The sequence below is a fragment of the Pholcus phalangioides genome, unplaced genomic scaffold (genome assembly GCF_987345545.1).
Source record: "Pholcus phalangioides strain wild (caught in Gottingen) unplaced genomic scaffold, Ppha-v1.0 ptg000010l_1, whole genome shotgun sequence".
NCBI lineage: Eukaryota > Metazoa > Arthropoda > Arachnida > Araneae > Pholcidae > Pholcus > Pholcus phalangioides.
This window is the reverse complement of record NW_028301603.1, coordinates 28,069,871-28,089,419: the sequence shown is the minus strand read 5'-3', so window position 1 is coordinate 28,089,419 and position 19,549 is coordinate 28,069,871. Positions and strand designations below refer to the sequence as shown.

At 41.8% G+C, this 19,549-nt stretch overlaps 1 protein-coding gene across 2 annotated transcripts in view; it reads left to right on the top strand.

The window, feature by feature from the left end:
- LOC149081202 (carcinine transporter-like) overlaps positions 1-18,484 on the top strand; it is a 34,482-nt gene extending 15,998 nt beyond the window's left edge. The window contains exons 7-11 of one of the 2 annotated variants that reach the window (XM_089238020.1): positions 1,122-1,234; positions 4,864-5,078; positions 5,728-5,909; positions 10,371-10,534; positions 17,821-18,484. In XM_089238020.1, the coding sequence (XP_089094146.1) occupies positions 1,122-1,234; positions 4,864-5,078; positions 5,728-5,909; positions 10,371-10,534; positions 17,821-17,956 (810 nt within the window). In that variant the 3' untranslated portion in view covers positions 17,957-18,484. The remainder of the gene's footprint in view (positions 1-1,121; positions 1,235-4,863; positions 5,079-5,727; positions 5,910-10,370; positions 10,535-17,820) is intronic. The other variant, XM_089238022.1, reaches the window with a different exon arrangement.
- Positions 18,485-19,549: the final 1,065 nt, after the last annotated feature.

Here is a 19,549-nt window from a genome sequence, read left to right as displayed (position 1 = left end):
GGGTCAGTGAGCAACCAAAGAGTGATCTTATGCGTGTGTGTACATGGAGAGAGCAAGGGATCGGGTCAGTGAGCAACCAAAGAGTGATCTTGAGCATGTGCAAGCGTGTGAGCATGCCCCTTTCCCACATCCTGCAGTGGGGCTTCCTAGGCTATGATCTTTGGCGGGCTCCTAAGCCAGACTTTACATGACCCTAATTTATAGCATGAAAAAACAAAAAATTATATGACATGAATGTCGCTCTCCACTTGTTAATACAAGATATACAGAAGACTGGATGTTGTGAAGATATTTATTATTTGCGATGTTAATTTTTTAAGGAAGGAAAAAACTCATCTCTGCCTCTACCGGGAGTCGAACCCGGGTCCCTCGATTGCCGGACGAGTGCTCTGACCACTAAGCTACAGAGGAGATAGAGATTTTCCTAATATGACATGATACGTTATGTGACATGATAGCATATATACGCTCTAGCGAAGGAAAATCTCTATCTCCTCTGTAGCTTAGTGGTCAGAGCACTCGTCCGGCAATCGAGGGACCCGGGTTCGACTCCCGGTAGAGGCAGAGATGAGTTTTTTCCTTCCTTAAAAAATTAACATCTCAAATAATAAATATCTTCACAACATCCAGTCTTCTGTATATCTTGTAAAAAATTATAGTAATTGTTTCGGGCCCTCCCCTCAGGGCTTGCGCCCTGTCAGTCCCACCTTTTGGGGCTATGCATGTGAGTGACCAAAAGAGTCACCTATAGAGATTGTGTGACCAGAAGAGATTCATGGGAGTGACCAGAAGAGCACTCAAGCATGACCATAACAGGGGTTTATAGAACTCTGGCGTATTCACAGGAGTGGGGGGAGGGGCAGGCGTGTCAAACAGCAAAGGAGCGGCGAATTCCAGGAAGAGTGGGCAAGAATAGTAGACTAGAATGAGGAAAAAGGCGGAAAAATTCATGTTGTGCCCACATCCGGCGGCAAAACCGTAAATCCGCCTATAGGTCAACTGATAGCCAGATGCCCACATTTTGAAAATTTTGGTGGTAGTAGTAGTAGTTGCTGTAATTTTAAAAATATAAAGAACGTAAGGAGTAATAACTTGAGCTTCTTTTTTCCTTGTGTTCGCAGACTATAGGGAATCACATGAGGAAGAGGAAGGAAGGTCAGAAGAAGCACTCGCCGCTGGACCTCGTCAAGAACAGGACCCTCAGGAGGAAATTCATTTTGATCACGCTCTGTTTGTAAGAAATTTTCAAGAGCTATAACATTTCTGAAGTTACTACAGGGTGTCCCATAAATTCTTGAAGGAATTGGTATACGATACTTGAATGCGGTTTGCGAAAAAGTCGCGAAGGAAGATTCATATATACATATATATATATATACAGGGTGATTATAAAAAAACTATCCCGACATATGGGCCCCTAACTATCATACCATTCACAGAAACTGAATGAAATTTTGGCATAAGGTATTTTGAGGTATGCGCTCAAGAATGATATGTAAAACAACAGTGTCACTCTAACAGTTACGGTTACAGTGAGAAAATATCAAATGGCATCACCAAGTTTTTTGTATTGGAATGCGATCTCCATACTGAAAAACACTAAATAGCGTTGGAATGGCACCTGTAGCACGAAAATCCCCGGAGCTAGGCAAGGAAAAAAGGACTTTGCCGTGCACCAGAGCATTAATGTTCGTTTCATTCGTCACACCGTTTCTTCGATCCCAGCCTGATTAGTCATCCACAAGGTCATGTGGAAAATTTGTGAAACACAATAAAATGCTTTATTTTATGCCGCTTCTCTGTCCTTATTGGTTGTCCTCACTTTTAGTCTATCTACCGCCGGTGATTTTCATGCTACAGTTGCCGTTCGAACGCTATTTAGGGTTTTTCACAATGGAGATCATGTTCCAATACAAAAAACTTGGTGTTGCCATTTGATATTTTCGAAATTTTCTCACTGTAACCGTAACTGTTAGAGTGACACTGTTGTTTTCCATATCATTCTTGAGCGCATACATCAAAATACCTTATGCCAAAATTTCATTCAGTTTCTGTGAATGGTATGATAGTTAGGGGCCCATATGTCGGGATAGTTTTTTTATAATCACCCCGTATATATACACATATTTTTTTTTATACAGAAAAAACTGTCGATAGAGGGCACTGTACGAAAGCAAGTCACTGGAAATATGCAAATCAGAGTCTTGTAAAATGCAGGGTTTGCGATTAACAGCTGATCTCAGAATTTTCCTGTTACTGGCGCTCAGGGGCGTCGGAAGTGTTTCGAATCTGTGAGTGAGCGTCTTACAGGGAGTTTTGATTTCTGAATCTCAAATCTGGGGGTGATCCATGCCAATAACTATCGTGGATGCTGGAGCACCCCCCCAGCACCGACGTCACTGCTGGTGCTTACACAAGGTTCTCGTTGTGATATTGACATTGGTGGGTAATAGCACTATTGGTGGAAATGTTTTAACTCAGCCACGAATCACCAGTTGAAGCTATACGAGTACATAGCTGCCAAGCCTCCCGAATTTTAGCTTCATCTCTCGACCTCCCGAAAAATTGTCAAATCTCCCGAATTTTTACGAAAATCTCAAAAATCCCTGATTGTCCCTACAAATTCCCTACTTCATTTAAAAAGAATCCCCGCTTCTTAAAACAATCCCTAAGAAATTTCTTGTGGGGCAAAAAATCTTTTGCCACTGTTTTCTTCCCCCCCCTTTCGAAATGACATCACGCGTCATAAATGGGCGAATAGTGGGAAATTCCATTTTTTAAGGAAGTTTTACAAACCCTCTGATGGTAAACAAGAGAAGGTGTTTGTCTTATCGTTCAGGGAAATAGCTTAGCAACCAATAGTCCTGGATAATAATTGAAGATTATAGTGATGGTCTCTCTCTCTCGCTTTTGTTGAAGTTACGTACGTGCGATAACAAGACATGAATACTGATAAGCAAAAAGATATTTAATCAATTGTAAAGATACTTATTCAACGATGAATTTCCTTTCATCAAACGTTACAGAAAAAAAGCACTTTTTCTTTTTGCACAAGTTGTGATAAGGACATAAACATCGGTCATGGTGGAAAGACTGACATCATCACCCACGTGAAATAAAAAAAACATCAAGCGTCACAAAAGAGAGTCACGTGTTCTTCAAAAATTGACGCTTTGTTTCTCTTCATCTTCCGATGATTTTGGGGTCATTCGCGCAGAATGTTTGTTCACAGCGTTTCTGATTGAACGCAATATTTTTTTAGATCACCATTTTGAAGTTTTGGCCTCCAATTTCATTTGTTTTTTGCGTAGGGATTTTATTCCCTATGTTTTAACTATTATGTGTATAAAATCCCTATTTTATTTGGAAAGATTCCTTTTGTATTCATTAGGGAGTGGTTTTAGTATAAAATACGGGTCCGCACAAAAATCTCCCTAATTTCATTTTCAAAAGTTTTCAGCTATGCGAGTATTTCGAACATAGAAGAGATTGTAGAAGTTTGATGTTTCCCGTGGAATTCTGTGATTTGCTTTCGTGCAGTGCCCTCTATCGATGAATTTGAACTCTCTCCTTCCCGTGTACCAAAAACCCTTCCTTCGTAAGAATAAGTTTTTGGCAACCGTACTAAATCCTACAATTTTTATGAATTCAAAAATTCGTGAGATGATGTTTGATATATTCTCAGCCCAATTGTGCGAAAGAGAGACTTTTTTCTGGATATTATATGCTGAGGTGAACTCGGAAAGAAAAGTCTACTGGTCTTAAGGGGCCGTTCAAGTATTACGTAAGCAAATTTTTAGCCATTTTTAACCCCCCCCCCCCGTCAGCGAAATTTCGTCATCAGCTCTGCCCCTCTAAATCCTAACTCATATTTTCATAAAGGATGGTTGCTGACGTAAGCATTATCCAAACCCCCCTCCCCCCTTGTCATCAAGAACCAGCAAATCGGAAACCCCCCGCCCCCCCCATCGATGATGACGTAATACTTGAACGGCCCCTAACCCGGGAAAAAAGCGCTGTCCGTATACGACACAAGAGACACGACCATTCTTTCCTTATTTACGGTCTGTAGCGTGACGCGCTGAAGTAGAGGCGCAGTAGCCTCTTCCTTCCCCCTTCCCCCCTCCCCCTTCAACTTCAGCAAATTCCGCCCCCCCCCCCAGGTGGCGGCAGCAGCGAAATTGAGATAATTTTAGATATTTTCTTAGACCAATTGCAAGAGAACTGGGTTCGATTCCCACCAGAGAGTAGTAGACTTTTCTTTTCGGGTTCACCTCGCGACATAATATCCAGAAAAAAAGTCTCCCCTTCATGTAATTAGGCTGAGAAAATATCAAAAATCATCTCAATCTCGCTGCTGCTGCCACGTAGGGGCCATTTGCTTAAGTTGAAGTGGGTGGGGGTGGGGGGGGGGAAGAAGGCATGGCCCCCACATCCTGAAGCAGGGTCCTTAGGCTGGGATATTTTACGGCCCCCCCCCCCTTATGATGAATTTATAGAGTGAAAAACAAAAAATGATTAAAATCCTCCCGGGCCCCAGGGGTGGAGCCTTGTCAGCCCACCCATTGTGGGGGCCATGGAAGAAGGCTATTGTGCTTCTACTTCAGTCACGACACCGACTGTAAATAAGGAAGGAATAGTCATTTCTCTTGTGGTGTATACGGATAGCGCGCTTGCCCGGATTGTAAGAGCACTGGGTCCGATCCTCGGCAGAGACAAGTAGATTTTTCCTTCCGAGTTCACCTCGGCATAATATCCGGAAAGAGAGTCTTTCCTTTAATTTTTAAACTTTTTAGGAATTTATGGGACACCCTGTACGTCTGACCGAATACTAATTGCCTTTTTTGCAATTTCTTTGAAAAGCATAGGGAATTCCTTGGCGTATTTCGGTCTTCAGGTGAACGTCAAGAATCTGTTCGGGAACGAGTTCCTCAACTTCTTCCTGATCTCTGTGGTGGAGTTCCCGAGTCACGCCATCACCTGGTTCGTCATGGAGCGTTTCGGTAGACGCTGGAGCTCCGTCGGTGCCCTGACCTTGACGGGTGCCGCGTGCCTCTTCCCGGTTCTCTACAAAACTGGTACAGTATTTACTAGCATACAATACGAGTTGTTTTTTTTCTTCTTTTTTTGGCCCAAAATCGCCAACTGGGACTGTGTTGTCACAATACAGCACTAACACTAGAGAATGAAATTTATGTGCACCGCTTCAAAGCTGACGTACATTTAGAAGCATGTTTTAACGTTGAATTCATACATGCTCAACCCATGGCCCGCAGGCCAAATGTGACCCTCGGAGTCATCTGATGTGGGCAGCGATGACAAGAAAAATGAAGTAAGTGACACGTTCCCAGATCACTCAAATGGCTCGTGACATATTCACAGATCACCGCGGTACAGTTCTAGAGCACTTTAGCGACCCGCGGCACATTTACAGATCACTCGAGCGGTCCGCGGCACATATGCAGCGCAATTAGCACATTTACAGATCACTTTGAGTGACCTGCGGTGCTGTTCTAGACCACTCAATTAAATGGTCCGCGACACGTTTTCAAATCAATGAAGTTCCCCGCACTCTTCTAAAAAAGTTGAACACCCTGGGTTTAGTTCAATGGCACTTACAGCTGAGACGGTACGTGTCTGGTGGTGCCTAAACTGTACTATTGCATATTTATATATAGTGGTTAACACTTCACCCCCTAATTTTCAATTTTTTGTCCTCTCTCGCAGAGATGGCTATGGTCGGCATCATCTCTTCACTTTTTGCGAAACTTGGTGCGAGTGCCGCGTTCATGACATTGTACCAGCAGAGCCCAGAGCTGTACCCGACACCTCTGAGAGGCGTGGGCATGAGCATGAGCGCAACCATCGGCAGTGCCACTACGCTTGCCGTTCCTTACATAGCGGATCTGGTACGTATACACTATGTTCGATGAATATCAGAGTTTCCTAAACTTTTTCGTTCTCTGCATCAACTCCCTTCTTCGGATTTTTTTTCCTTCGAATCGCCAACCCCCTCCCTCCCCACAAACTCAAGCCAAACAGTGGTTCTCAAAGTGTGCGTCGTGGCTTCTAGGAGCGTCGCGGCGATCTCGCGGCATTGTTGAGAACCACACACTGTGTCATAGAATCCAATCTATACTAAACCCATAGCACCTACCATCCCACACCTCTCTCCCAATGCATAGACGGACCATTCCACAGTTCCCCCAGGACGCAACGACATTGCCCATTTTGGGAAACACTGATGTATATTGTAAAACATTCGCATCGACGTTTCAGGTTTCTTTCCCGGTATCACCATTCAATAGTATATAACAGTGGTTCTCAACCTGGGCCATATGGCCCCCTTGCAGTCCTGGAATATTCTAGGGGGGCCACGAGAGAAAATCAGAAGAAAGGTGATCCACGACAAGTGGTGAAGGGAGTCATAGAGAGCTGTGAAGAGAAAAAAAAGCTTTAAAAGTGAAACACGGTTAAAAAATATTACTATTTTCAGAATTAATCAGATCCGTCCATAGAACCAAGGGCATTTTAACCCTTGGGTCTATGTGGGCATGACCCGGGTCTTCATGTCTATCATGGAGGGAGGGAGGGGGGGGACTGTATTATATGTGATCTGGTACTATGATTTTCATAAGTAAGCTGTTACTTCCAGCTAAGTATGGAGGGCCGCCAGAGCAACGGTTGGTGTGTTGGGAGGGTCGATTTATCGTGCAGGTTCGTTGGATGGTCCCGTATTTTACACAGACCATTTTTTACCATATAATTTTACTCCTGAGAGAGATGATAATCCACCGTTTAAATCTGTGTCTAGCCAGGATATTCCAGAGATTGATTTGATTTATTACAATTTCACTCGTAATAAAAAATAGAAAGTACCTCACTCTTGAATGAGGGTAGGGGAGCCCTGAATAGGACAGGGGGCCACGAGAAAAAAATGTGATCCATAGGGGGGCCATGAGCTGAAAAAGGTTAAGAAACACTGGTATATAATAATACAAATATAAAACATACTGTATGGCGAGAAGCGGATACATGTAGTTAAAATATCCCATGGGATCATCTTGTTTTGCAAAATTCGTCTTCTGTGTAAAGAGACAAAGATGTTCTCCCCACTTGTTATTAATACAAGATATGCAGGAAACTGGTTGTTGCGGATAGAAATGATGATTGGAAATAGAATCCACATTTTCCTCTGCCGCGACTAGAATCGCAGTTCTCTCTCACAGCCCGGATGAGTTCACTACCACTGCGCTATAGAAGCAATAAAAAAAATTCTTCCCTGTAGTTGAACGGTACCGTGCGATGGACGGCGACAGCCAGCAGTCAGGTAACCACTCGTAAACGACACTAAGGCCATCGGATGGCGACATATATGTAGAGACAAAGACCAGTCATCATCTCCTTTACTAACCGTACACGGACCTCGTACGCATTCCTCTACGGAATTTCTAACGAATTGGAACATGTCGAAATGGGTGTTCTAAGTGTATGTGTAGCTCTCTAATGTATTTATGTTGTCAGAATTGTGCTTGTTTCGTGTTCTTGGTAATGCTGCCACCTGTTCTCCACGTTTTGAAGTAAAGATGATAAATGCTTGAATTTCCATGTTAATATCGTGTTATAGGTCTGCCTGCTCTCTACGGAGAGACTTTTTTTAATTAGGAATTCAATCATCATCTCCTTCTTCTACATGATAACGTTTCCTGCGTATCTTGTACCTATTAACAAGTGGAGAGGACATCTTTGTCACTACACGCACTATATGTCGTCATCTGGTGGCCTTCGTGTCGTTTACGAGCCATTGGCTGCTTGCTGTCACCGTCCATCACACGATAGAATTCAGCTCCGAGGAAGAAGTTTCTCATTTCTTCTATGTAGTGGTAGTGAACTCGCCTGGACTGCGAAAGAGCTGTAGTTCGAATCCTTGTGGAAGAAAATGTAGATTCTCTTTCCAATCATCATCTCTGCATAACAACCGGTTTCCTGGGCATCTTGCATTAACAAGTGGAGACGTCATCTTTGTTTCTACATACACTATATGTCGTCATCTGTTGGCCTTGGTGTCGCCTATTACAAGAATGCACATAAAGATGCCTACAAGATACAGAAATGCGTCCGTTGTAAGAATGATGCCATTTGGTCAAGAGAGAGAAAGTGATCATGAAAACTGAATACGGCCCATTGCCGACATATCTAGAACGTTTCAAGAAGTCGGACAACGCCAATTGTGCTTGTGGTGAGACTGGATCTTTATGGCATTACCTGACATCTTGTCCACATACGACAAAACTTCATTTTCGTGCTATCCCCGAGCACGGTCAACTGTTTTTCAAAAGGGGAGTTTTGAAGAGCCCTATGAACTTGGCTCGAGTGCGGCGGGTTATACATATTGTTCCTAGACATGGAACAATATGTATAATCCGCCGCAATATGTATAATTTAAACCTACACCGCATACATACTAAGAGCACTGGAAGTGCGCCTCTGAGCAGTAGGAACGATGATGAATTCAAGACGGCAAGAGCCCCAACGATTGATCACACGAGGAAATGTGATCTCCGACCACGTCGTCGTCAACAGAAGTAACCAGCGAATGGGAAATCTAAGCACGTAGAGACAAATTAGGTCATTGACGACAAGGACGTATGAAGTGTTATATACTCGGATATAACATGTTTATAATTTTGATTGCCTATTGGCTTAGACTGCTTTTATATTTTACTAGCAAAAATACCCGGCGCTGCCCGGGTTTTCTTCAATTGCTGGGAGGATTGAAAAGTGACAAACCATTATAAAGGAATAAACTATAACACCTACTGGCAGTATTAAAGAAGCAAACCATTGTAAAGGCATGTATGCACGTTTGAAACGCATTGTTAAGAAATCACGACAACCGAAGTAAATATTCCGAAAGTGACTGTTGGGGCTCAGAAACCATTATTGTCCGACGGTTTTTGCCCATTTCGAGCATTTGCCCTGCACTGACGAACTTTTAAAGTAGCCTACGGTTCAATCCCGGTCCTGTTTGGTATATGTGCATAATTTGGAGACGATCGGTCTAAAATTGTGGATTTGTATAAAGAACAAACGTGCATACAGTACGTACATACTTTCACATTTATATATAAGACTAGCTGATACCCGGTGACGTTGCCCGCCCCGTAAAAAATTTATATACGTATAGCTTATTAATTATTTCTTAATCAAAAAAATTTCTGCATCAAGTAAGAAAAAATTACGTTTATTTTTAAATATTTTAATGAAAATCTTCAGGCAATCGCTTGTGGATACACAATATTTTTTCTTTTTCCATCTGGTGTGTAGATGTACAAATTTTTTGGATTACCAACACGCGAACAGGTGACGAAAAGGTGTCCATGTGAAAAACAGGGCTCAAGTAGGTTGATACCTGCCATTACTAACAACTGGCCTTGCGCTTTGTTGATTGTCATGGCAAAAGCTAAACGAATCGGGAACTGTAATCGCTTGAAAGTTAATGGCATTTCTTCGGTGATAATTGGGATACGTGGAATGAAGACGTCTTCTCCTTTGGCACATTCAGTTAGAATCGTTGCTTCAATGATGCAGTTGTGCAATTTCTTCACGTAGAGTCAGGTGCCATCACAGTCTCGGTGTCTCCGAATTTCTTAAAAGCATTATAGGTGCTCCGACTTTGAGGGTCAAGTTGTATGGTGGCACAACCGGAATATCCAAAGAGTTCAGAAATTCTGCAGGATATAGAACTAAATGTCTGTGCCGTGTCTGTGACAGTGTCAACCGATTTGTAAGATGTGGAGTCTCCCGGAATAATTTTTAGGAAGTTCACACTGTCATTTTTCGGTGCCAGAATCGCTCTCTCACAAAGCCACTCATGGTTTCGGTGATTTTGTTGAATGTTTGGGAAGACTTTGTCTGCAAGTTCTTGAACTGAGTTTAACTGGCAAAATCCACTTAGGAACGTAATCGGTGACATGTGTGGTGTAGCAGTAGTAGGTAGGGCGTCCGAAAAATGGCTCGGGGATCCATGATGTTCTTAAGTCAGCCACCTCGTTGGGCAATTTGCCTGTTGTGGCGTTGTATTTGTATTAGAAGGAATGAAAAAAAAACCCTAATTCCGTGGTATATAATCAGGGCCGTTTTAACACATTAGCCCAATCCAGGCTAGGCCAAAAACCCGAGCTTTAATCTGTAATTAGCACAGGCACATATATCTTCTTTCAATTACAGAATTTTACAATTCTCCTCGAGCGATGATTCCAAATTAACTGGTTATAATTTTCTTTAATGTTTTTAATTGTTACAGTATATATTATTCGTGTAAGGTTGTCTTGATTTTTCTCAATGGATGGTTTTATGCTTCCCGCCAGGCAAAGTACGGCAAGCAATTCCCGTTCCTGTTGTTCTCGTGCACGAGCCTTTGCGCCGCCGCCTGCGCCTCGTTCCTTCCGGAGACTCTGAACAGAAAACTTCCCCAGTCGATCGAGGACGTCGAGAGATTCTCCACCGACGAAGACTATTTCAGCTGCACCAGGTAATTAATAATAAATTAAGATGAAATTCTTTAAATGACGTACAGATGGCGTATACAGGGTGATCAGCGAATAAGCCTTTATTTCAAAATTAAATATCTCTACAACAAAGATCAATAGAATTATGCGGTAAACGGTACGTTTATTAGCAAAACTGTAAGAATGTTGTACAGAAATTTCGAAAATTTAGTTTTTTTTTATAATTTTTTAAAATTAAAAAGAAAACAAAACAAAACTGGAGATTTTGGGGTTCCGAAAATCCTCATTTGTGTGAAGAGAAACCACTGCATTCGCCTAAAGTTACTGCATGGGATGCGCCAGAGGCATTATCGGCCCCTTCTTCGTGCGAGAAACGATTACTACTGAACGTTGTGTTACAATTTTGGAACAATTTGTCAGCACACATCTAGCGTTGGAGAATCGACCAGGTATCGACTGGTTCATGCAAGATGGGGCTCGACCACATCGAACAGATAAAGTTTTTCGCTTTCTTCATGAATACTTTGGGAATAGAGTAATTGCGTTAGATTATCCGAAATTTATTGACACAGGAATAGATGACATTGTTCACCGTTCGTAACAATGAGGTGGCGTAAACGAACAATGAAATTTGACATCACGTCTTGCAATGTCTCAACGGAAATGAAATCACATGCAACACCAATCAACGATTCAAGCTGATCCAGAGTAGCGGGATTGTTTCGATAGACAGTGTCTTTCAATGCGCCCCACAGAAAGAAGTCACAAGGAGTCAGATCGGGAGAATATGGAGGCCAATCTATTCCTGTGTCAGTAAATTTCGGATAATCTAACGCAATTACTCTATTCCCAAAGTATTCATGAAGAAAGCGAAAAAATTTATCTGTTCGATGTGGTCGAGCCCCATCTTGCATGAACCAGTCGATACCTGGTCGATCCTCCAACGCTAGATGTGTGCTGACAAATTGTTCCAAAATTGTAACGTAACGTTCAGTAGTAATCGTTTCTCGCACGAAGAAGGGGCCGATAATGCCTCTGGCGCATACCGCAGCCCATGCAGTAACTTTAGGCGAATGCAGTGGTTTCTCTTCACACAAATGAGGATTTTCGGAACCCCAAAATCTCCAGTTTTGTTTTGTTTTCTTTTAATTTTAAAAAATTTAAAAAAAAACTAAATTTTCGAAATTTCTGTACAACATTCTTACAGTTTTGCTAATAAACGTACCGTTTACCGCATAATTCTATTGATCTTTGTTGTTATATTTAATTTTGAAATAAGGACTTATTCGCTGATCACCCTGTATATGCATATCTATATTATCATTTCTCTATTTTCTAACTTGGCATTGGACGGGTGTACGTTGTTAAGCAGTGGTAGAGTGCTTTCCTATACCCCAATCGTTATTTTGTCGGTGACTGTGGGTTCAATTCTCTGAACCATACATTTTTTTTTCAATTATACTCAATTTGCAAGTCTGACTTTGATTGCCACCTACCTTTCACAAAGATCAAGTGAAAAATATTTTTTTTTTACTCAGCCGCACTGAGAGCAGATTTTCTCCAGCTATTCCCGCAGTCTGAGGGTTAAAAAGTTGTTATAATATTTACTATAAAAATATACTTAATATTTACTTTATAACGTGTATAATTCTTCAAAGTTCATGTTTTGGCATGTTCCAAAACATGTCAACTTCATGTTCCGCACGAGAGAGAATTTTAACATAAATCTGCCACGTTCGTTGATACGATAATTGTCCTGAAAATGTCTCTCACAAAATTCCTCTTCAGGGGAGAGACACTTTTGATAGAAAACAGTAGGAATCTCATCAGAATCCCACATGTGTTTCAGTGTTTCATCGATATCCAATTCTGAGAATGAAGACATATCACATTAGCATTAGACTGAGAGTTATTATTAGCTTCATTATATTTTGTGGGAATCTTTCCTATCATTAGATTGATATTATAGGCAATCATTAGATTTAGATTATTGGCAATCGTTCGATTGACTGACGATTCTTTATGAGAATGCCATCATCGTATAATCTTGTTTATGATTTTGATTGCCTATTGGCGTTTGTTGTTCCGATTTTAATTATCTGTTATAATGATCTCAGAATATATTTTATTTTTTGTTGCCATCGTCTGAGGCGACAATGTTTTGTTGTTTACAATAAAACTTTCCGGATACACCCATCCTTCGGGAACGCTTCGATATCTCTCTGAGATGGGAAGCGGGGTGTGTTCGGTCTTCAAAGGTCAAAGGAATCTTTCCTGACAGCACCCAACCAAACAACGCATTTTGGACGATGAGTGCGCTATCGTTATCTCGTATTTGCTCTGGGCGTATCAAAGAGAAAGAATGCTCAGCTCCAATAACAATGTAAATATTTTTACACTTTTCAAAGTAAACATCAGCTAATTTAAGCGAATCAGCATAAGAATTCAGTTCATCGGAACGGACAGAATCAGTAGGCAATGGCGCCGTTAACTTTCTCAAGATGTCAATATAATGATTATCATCATAGGCAGAATATAATTTTAAGTTCACTAACCCTCTAGCGTCCACTCCTTTCACAGTAAAGCGGGCATTTTCGCGGGGAATTCTCTCTCGATGCTTGAACACATGCCTCACTAATAAAGGCACATTGAGAGCCCGAGTCGAGAAGGGCACGGATAATATGACGATTACCCAACGTATCCAAGACGCACACTTGAGCCGTAGGTAATAGAGCACAGAACGAAATATTAGCGGAAACATTTGATCGCAACACTGTGGGAACATTCACCTCAGACTCGGTAGCTACAGGCACATCTGATAACGCAGAGGTACCACTGGTTGGAAACAATTTCGCGCAGAGTAGAATGATACCGCTGATCAAATCGCGAACATGCGAACGGCGAGAAGCATTCATAGATCTTGTGAGAGCTGGAAAAATAGTTTAAACATAACTGTTTCTTGCGAACGAAGTTTTTCCTCTCGGCCACTGACCAGGAATTGAACATGACACTTACGTAGCATGTGAGATCTGTTGTAAAGTATGATGGGCACCTCTTGATGGTACCGCTAGGTGACGATGTTGATTTCTGTGGCACCTTGATTCTACTTGCTGACCTTTCAGGATTGAAGATCTCCAGAGAAGCGCATCTTGAATTGAGGAACTCGATGAAATATCCGAACTTTGGGAAATCTTGTTCTGCTGTCTTTTGAGCCCAAAGCTGTCGCTTTCCGGATCAACTTTCTCCAGCAAGATTTGAATGAGCCGAGGGTCCAGAGTAACAGCTTCATCAGCAATGGCACATGAACTTCGAATATCTCATCCGAAGTAACGACAATGTGTCTCAGTTTCGGTTCATTAGGAGTAGAAACTGGTTGCTGTTCCAGGAAGGTATTTATCAGGGACGAAATTATGACCTCCTTCCGATCGAAACGAAAAGCAATAATTTCTCCCACGCCTCTATGTATGGGGCCTCTGACACTGGTATATATTTGATCAGTGCCGATGCATCATCCTCCAAAAGGCACTTCAAGTAGCTGAATTTCTGGACGTTCGTCCAATGCTCGTTTTTGTGAATCATCGATTCGTAAAGGTCCCTGAAACTGTTCCAGTTTATATACGACACCGCGAATGACGGAATGGTTATGCGAAGCAAATACCTATAATATAACTACCTCTTACCTCAGTAGTTTACTGAGATATTTTAATTCAAAAATCGGAGAAAAGGTGGGAAATAACAGCAGAAACTAACGGACAACGATATCCTTTCCCTCATTTATGCTGTCCTTTCGCAACTTTTCTCCGATTTTTGAATTCGAATATCTCAGTGAATATTGCACTTAGAAATATAGCATTTTCTTTGTTGTCCTCAGGAGAAACTGGACAACAACTGTCTAATTAGAAGTTAGAGGAAGGCGTACCGTTTAAAAATTTATAATTTTTATTCTGTGACAATGTATTTTCACTCTCAAAACTGGTTTAGGGTAGTTTTTGAACGCATTTTGAGTATTTTTCAAACTGGAATCATACCTCTACGACGAGCGGTTGATGCGATGAAGGCCGCATTAGTTTTTATAGTGCACCCTGTATACCTCAACATTGACCGGTAATAAACGGGTTGCGGAATAAAGCAATTAGTACACAGAATTTCACTCGTTTCACACCTGCCATATACGTAAAACCAAGAAGCAAAATCTACATCAAGGCTTGTGTGTGGAATTCATTTCTTTTTCTTCAATTTGTGGAGACATATACGACACAGAGTAATTTCTGATTTTTAAAAAAAAAATTCATGATGTATTTCGTCGGAAAAGTTCGCTACAAGAGGACGGCCTTTATTTATACCTGCTTTTTATCATAAGAAATGACTGCGTAATCGTTAATTACGAGCCAGACACAAAGTGAGAGTCAGGATTGCCTTATAACACAGACAACGGTTTTGTTCCTCGAAAACGTTCTCCCGATGCTCTCAAATGTCACAAATAACGTTTACTCGAGACTTTTGTTATCATTTCCACAAACGACGAGAGAAAATCTCCCACTGGCTTCACGCAAAACGTCACCGGGGTGAGGAGGGGGGGGGGCGAACTGCCAAGAAAAAGACATCTCAGAAATGAAAGGCATGAAACAAAAAGATTAATTCAGAAAAAAAAAACAATTTCATGTTCCTCATTCAGATTGTCTACTGGAGGAAAGATCATTGTATAAAGCAGTGCTTAAAACCTGCGGTCAGCCGACCCCTGTTGGGGGATCTACGATTACTATGTAAGGGGTCCGCGGGATCATTTTCATTTCCTACCTGAATGACACATTTTGTGCTATGAAATTGTAATTTATTCATTTTTAAGATATGCAAATTAGAAAAAAAAACAATACATTTTGTATTTTATGGGAGGGACGTATCAAAATTGACCTTCTAAAGGTCGGACGCATACTGCAGTGAAGAGGTAAGAGATAGAGGTGACCGTGTGTCGAAAACAATTGTACTATTTTGTTCTACGCCTCGCAAACTCGAGCAGCGAGACAAAGAAGAGAAAGAGGCCACTCACAACGAGGTACGCGACTTCAGCAATCCGGTTTGTTTTTACCGCGAGGTAAGGACTTTCGTTATTTGTTGATTGGTTCGTTTCTCCCCTTTTTTTTCTCTTCTTTCTCCTGCGGAGGTATCATCATCATCATTATCACCACCACGCCCTTACATTTCAGAGCTCCTCTCCGGTAATTTTCGCTCTCCTAGACTCGTTTACTATGTGTGGGCACTTCTACCTCCAACCCGATGCATTTTTCAATCTTCTCGTCGCCCTCTTTATCTCTTCGCTGCAGTATGTGCTCGGCCTTACGTTGCAGAGGATTCATTACATTTGCCTGCGCCACAGGGAATAAGCGATACATTGACCTCCGCTACAAGGAGTCCGCGATGTGAAAATTTTGGGAAACACTGGATCACATAATTCTCGGCTGAAAATATTTTCATTGATTTTTCACTAACGTAGTAAAGCCTCGTATCGAGACTGGTCCAATAGTCATTCATAAATACTGTCTCCGATGCAAAGAAACAGCAGCGGCATACACTGGCCCAGAGTAGCTCAATGTTCCTTAGCGGATATTTGCTTCCAGAACAGTTTAATACGCCAATGCGCATTGTGCCTGTTGACGTTCTTCAACCAATGTGTTTACAGACTGATTGGAAGATTGGGAAAAAGGGAGTGAGACTGTTCCTTTGACTTAGGCTGGAGGCTGGAAGCCAGCCTTCCAATACCTTCCGGTCTCTAACATTTGACGATCATTGTGTAGCGACAGCAATACTCGCCCATGACCAACCTTCAAATGTATTGGGTCAGGCTGGATGCGAGTGTGCCCCTAGTTTTATACAAGTTAGTTCGAAAAACAGCGCGAACTTAACGCAAGGGCTCACTCTGGAACGGCCTATGTGCTTGGTGAATAAGGGGAACTTTTTACGGTCTTCCATAGCAATTAGCATCAATTTTGTCAGACTTGTATGATGCTCGGTGCAGGACCGCAACTAGAGACGAGCAGGTGGGTCTGGTTCCCATTTCCCTGGACTAAAGGAGGCACCGAATTCACCATTTAACTGTACTTTCTACATTACAAGGGGGTGCTAAAATGCTTGCTTGCCTCGACTGACCAAGTAACTAGTTGCGGCCATACCCCGTAAGCGTTATTCCATCCTATACATAGTATTTTTACATGGGGTTACGCTCATTGGCTGAGGTCACTATTGCGTCACTAAAAGGAAAGGCGAGACTAAAGAGGCAAGTAGCTCAAAATGTTTTAGTATGTGTTACATTAAATGTAATAAATCGATTATTACGATTGCTGATCGTCTCCGTAAAAGATTGATATTTTTTTTACACTTCTACAGGTGATTATGCATAATATTCAAACATCGTTGGTAAATTTGATAAATACTAAAAAAATTACGTACATCATTTTCACCGGTGATACGTTATGGGTGCATGACAGAAAATGCTGTGTGTGAATATGCACAGTATGCGTGACTCTAATGAATTTATGATGTCAGGGGTACGCATAATTTGTTGTTCGATCGCCATCTGTCTTCTATAATTATAATAGAAATCATAAACTACTGCAATAAATGCATCACAGGTGTCGCTCCTTTGGTGGCATTACGCATGCTTCACTTCATCACCATTATCATGCACGCACCACTGCTTTGCCAGCCACTGCATCACTGGTGTTATTCCCATTTGCTGGTGTTGCACAAGCAATCAAGCATCGCTGATGTTACTCCTTTGCTGGTGTTGCGTAAGCATCATTGCATTGCCAGCCACTGCGTCAATGGTATCACTGCATCGTCGGTATCACGCAGGCATCATTGCATTGCCGGTTGTCGTGGATATACCATTGTTAATCATGGCAATGGCAGTGCGTTTCAGAGACAATGAGTATTTCGTACGCCATAGCTGTGACTTCCCCACACTATCCCTATGAAAGAAAGATCCAATTCATCTACCTGTAGTGCTGACGAACAGTGACTAACTGTCTCCGGTGTTTACCATCATGCATTTCTATGTCGTTTTGATGTTCCCTGAAACACAAAGCCCTAACCAGAACTTTTTTTCGGAGGGATACCATTTGCATTTCGGGATAAGGGGACCAAAGTGATAGAACAATAGATTTTGACCCATGTGTTTTCCCCTTTTTTCAGTAACTTTCGCACATTTCAGGGCAAACGCGTCCTGATTCCCCCCTCACTACTGGCTACCTTGCTCTAACTAGCCTGAAATTATCATGTACTGTATGTAGTATAATTTTTTTTTCCTCCGCAGGAAGTGCTCGGATGTCTATAGCGGAGAAAGAAACCAAGCGGCCGATTTTTCTACGCATGATGAAGAAGATGCGATTCCAAGACCGGCAGTAACTCCAAGAAGCCAAACATCGACAATCTTCACGATATCTCAATAGCGATGAATGTCGACTCAATCGCTATCATGTGACATGCATTGGTTGAACCCTTCCCCACTTTTAATACTCCACATCTTTTACTCGGTGTCGAATCTCCGACCCAAAGAAGCGAAACACACTTCTTCATAGCAGGCCCGTCATTTAGGGGGGGGGGGCAGGGAATGGGCCTCCCCCCTGGCTTTTGAAAATACACTAGAAGTTGTATATATATATACATATAAATATATATATACATACATTGAGTACACGTGATTTGCCCCCCGCCCTGGAAAAAGTTAAAATGACGGCCCTGCTTCATAGACATGATACGATACTCCGCCGGCGCCGCCGTCAGAAACGTAAATGTGTCGCCATCGCCGTCCATTTGAAATTTATATACGTAAAGAATTCTCTTTCGCTCGTCCAAAATAAGGGAATCCAATGTTCGCATATGCGCGCATGTTAATATGATGTCATTTTCCTCATCAGTGTTTATTTTATCTCTGATTTCATGCACAAATATTATTTAAAAATAAATATTTTTTATCTATTTTTTTTTGTAAATGCCTCAATTCATTGAAGTGGAGGAATCGCATGCGTCTATTAATACCAAGCACTCTCATTTCTCTACCATTGCAGACGTTATTGCATCATTGTGACGTATCCTCAGAACAGAAATCCCAAGATGCCATGAGATGACTATTTAGCATTCCTTTCTCCCCTTCTAGTCCAATTCTCTTGATCATTCTTTCCTCGAATTCGCAACCCTGTACTATAACCCACTTGGCCTCTCTCTTCTCGTCCCTCCTCCCCATTCCTGCAAATACACCGGTGTCTCTAAGTCACTTTTTTGATCATTCACATGATTGCACACTGTTTTAGTCACTCACATTCTTGCGCACTGTTTTGGTCACCCAAATTCTCGCACACTGTTTCGGTCATTGACATGCTTGCACACTATTTTGGTTGCTCACGTGCTATCACACTGTTTCGGTCACTCACCTGCTTGCACACTGTTTTTATCACACGTACTTGCACACTGTTTTTATCACACGTACTTGCACACTGTTTTTATCACACGTACTTGCGCACTGTTTCAGTCATTCACATGCTTGCACACTATTTTGGCAATTCACATGCTTGCACACTATTTTGGCAATTCACATGCTTGCACACTATTTTGGCAATTCACATGCTTGCACACTATTTTGGCAATTCACATGCTCGCGCACTGTTTTGATAACTCACATGCTTGTACACTGTTTTGCTCACTCCCTTGGTTGTTCATGCTCTAAGTCACTCTTTCGTTCACTCACGTGCTTGCAACCTCTTTAGGCCGCTCACCCTTGCTGTCTGGGCAGACGCGGAATTATTGAGGGTTATGCAAATTTCGCCGATCTTCACCCATTCTAATAATTTTCTTGGCCACTCATTCCTGAATTTTGCCTTTATCTGAACACATCTCTTTACCACCCTGGGCTACATAGAGCTCGGTAAGCCCTCCTGTATAAATACGCCATTATTAGCATATAGCCAATCCAAAAATTTTAACGAACATAATTTTTTTTCGGTTGAACACAGGTTTCCGCTCAATAGAGGTTCAATTGACATAAT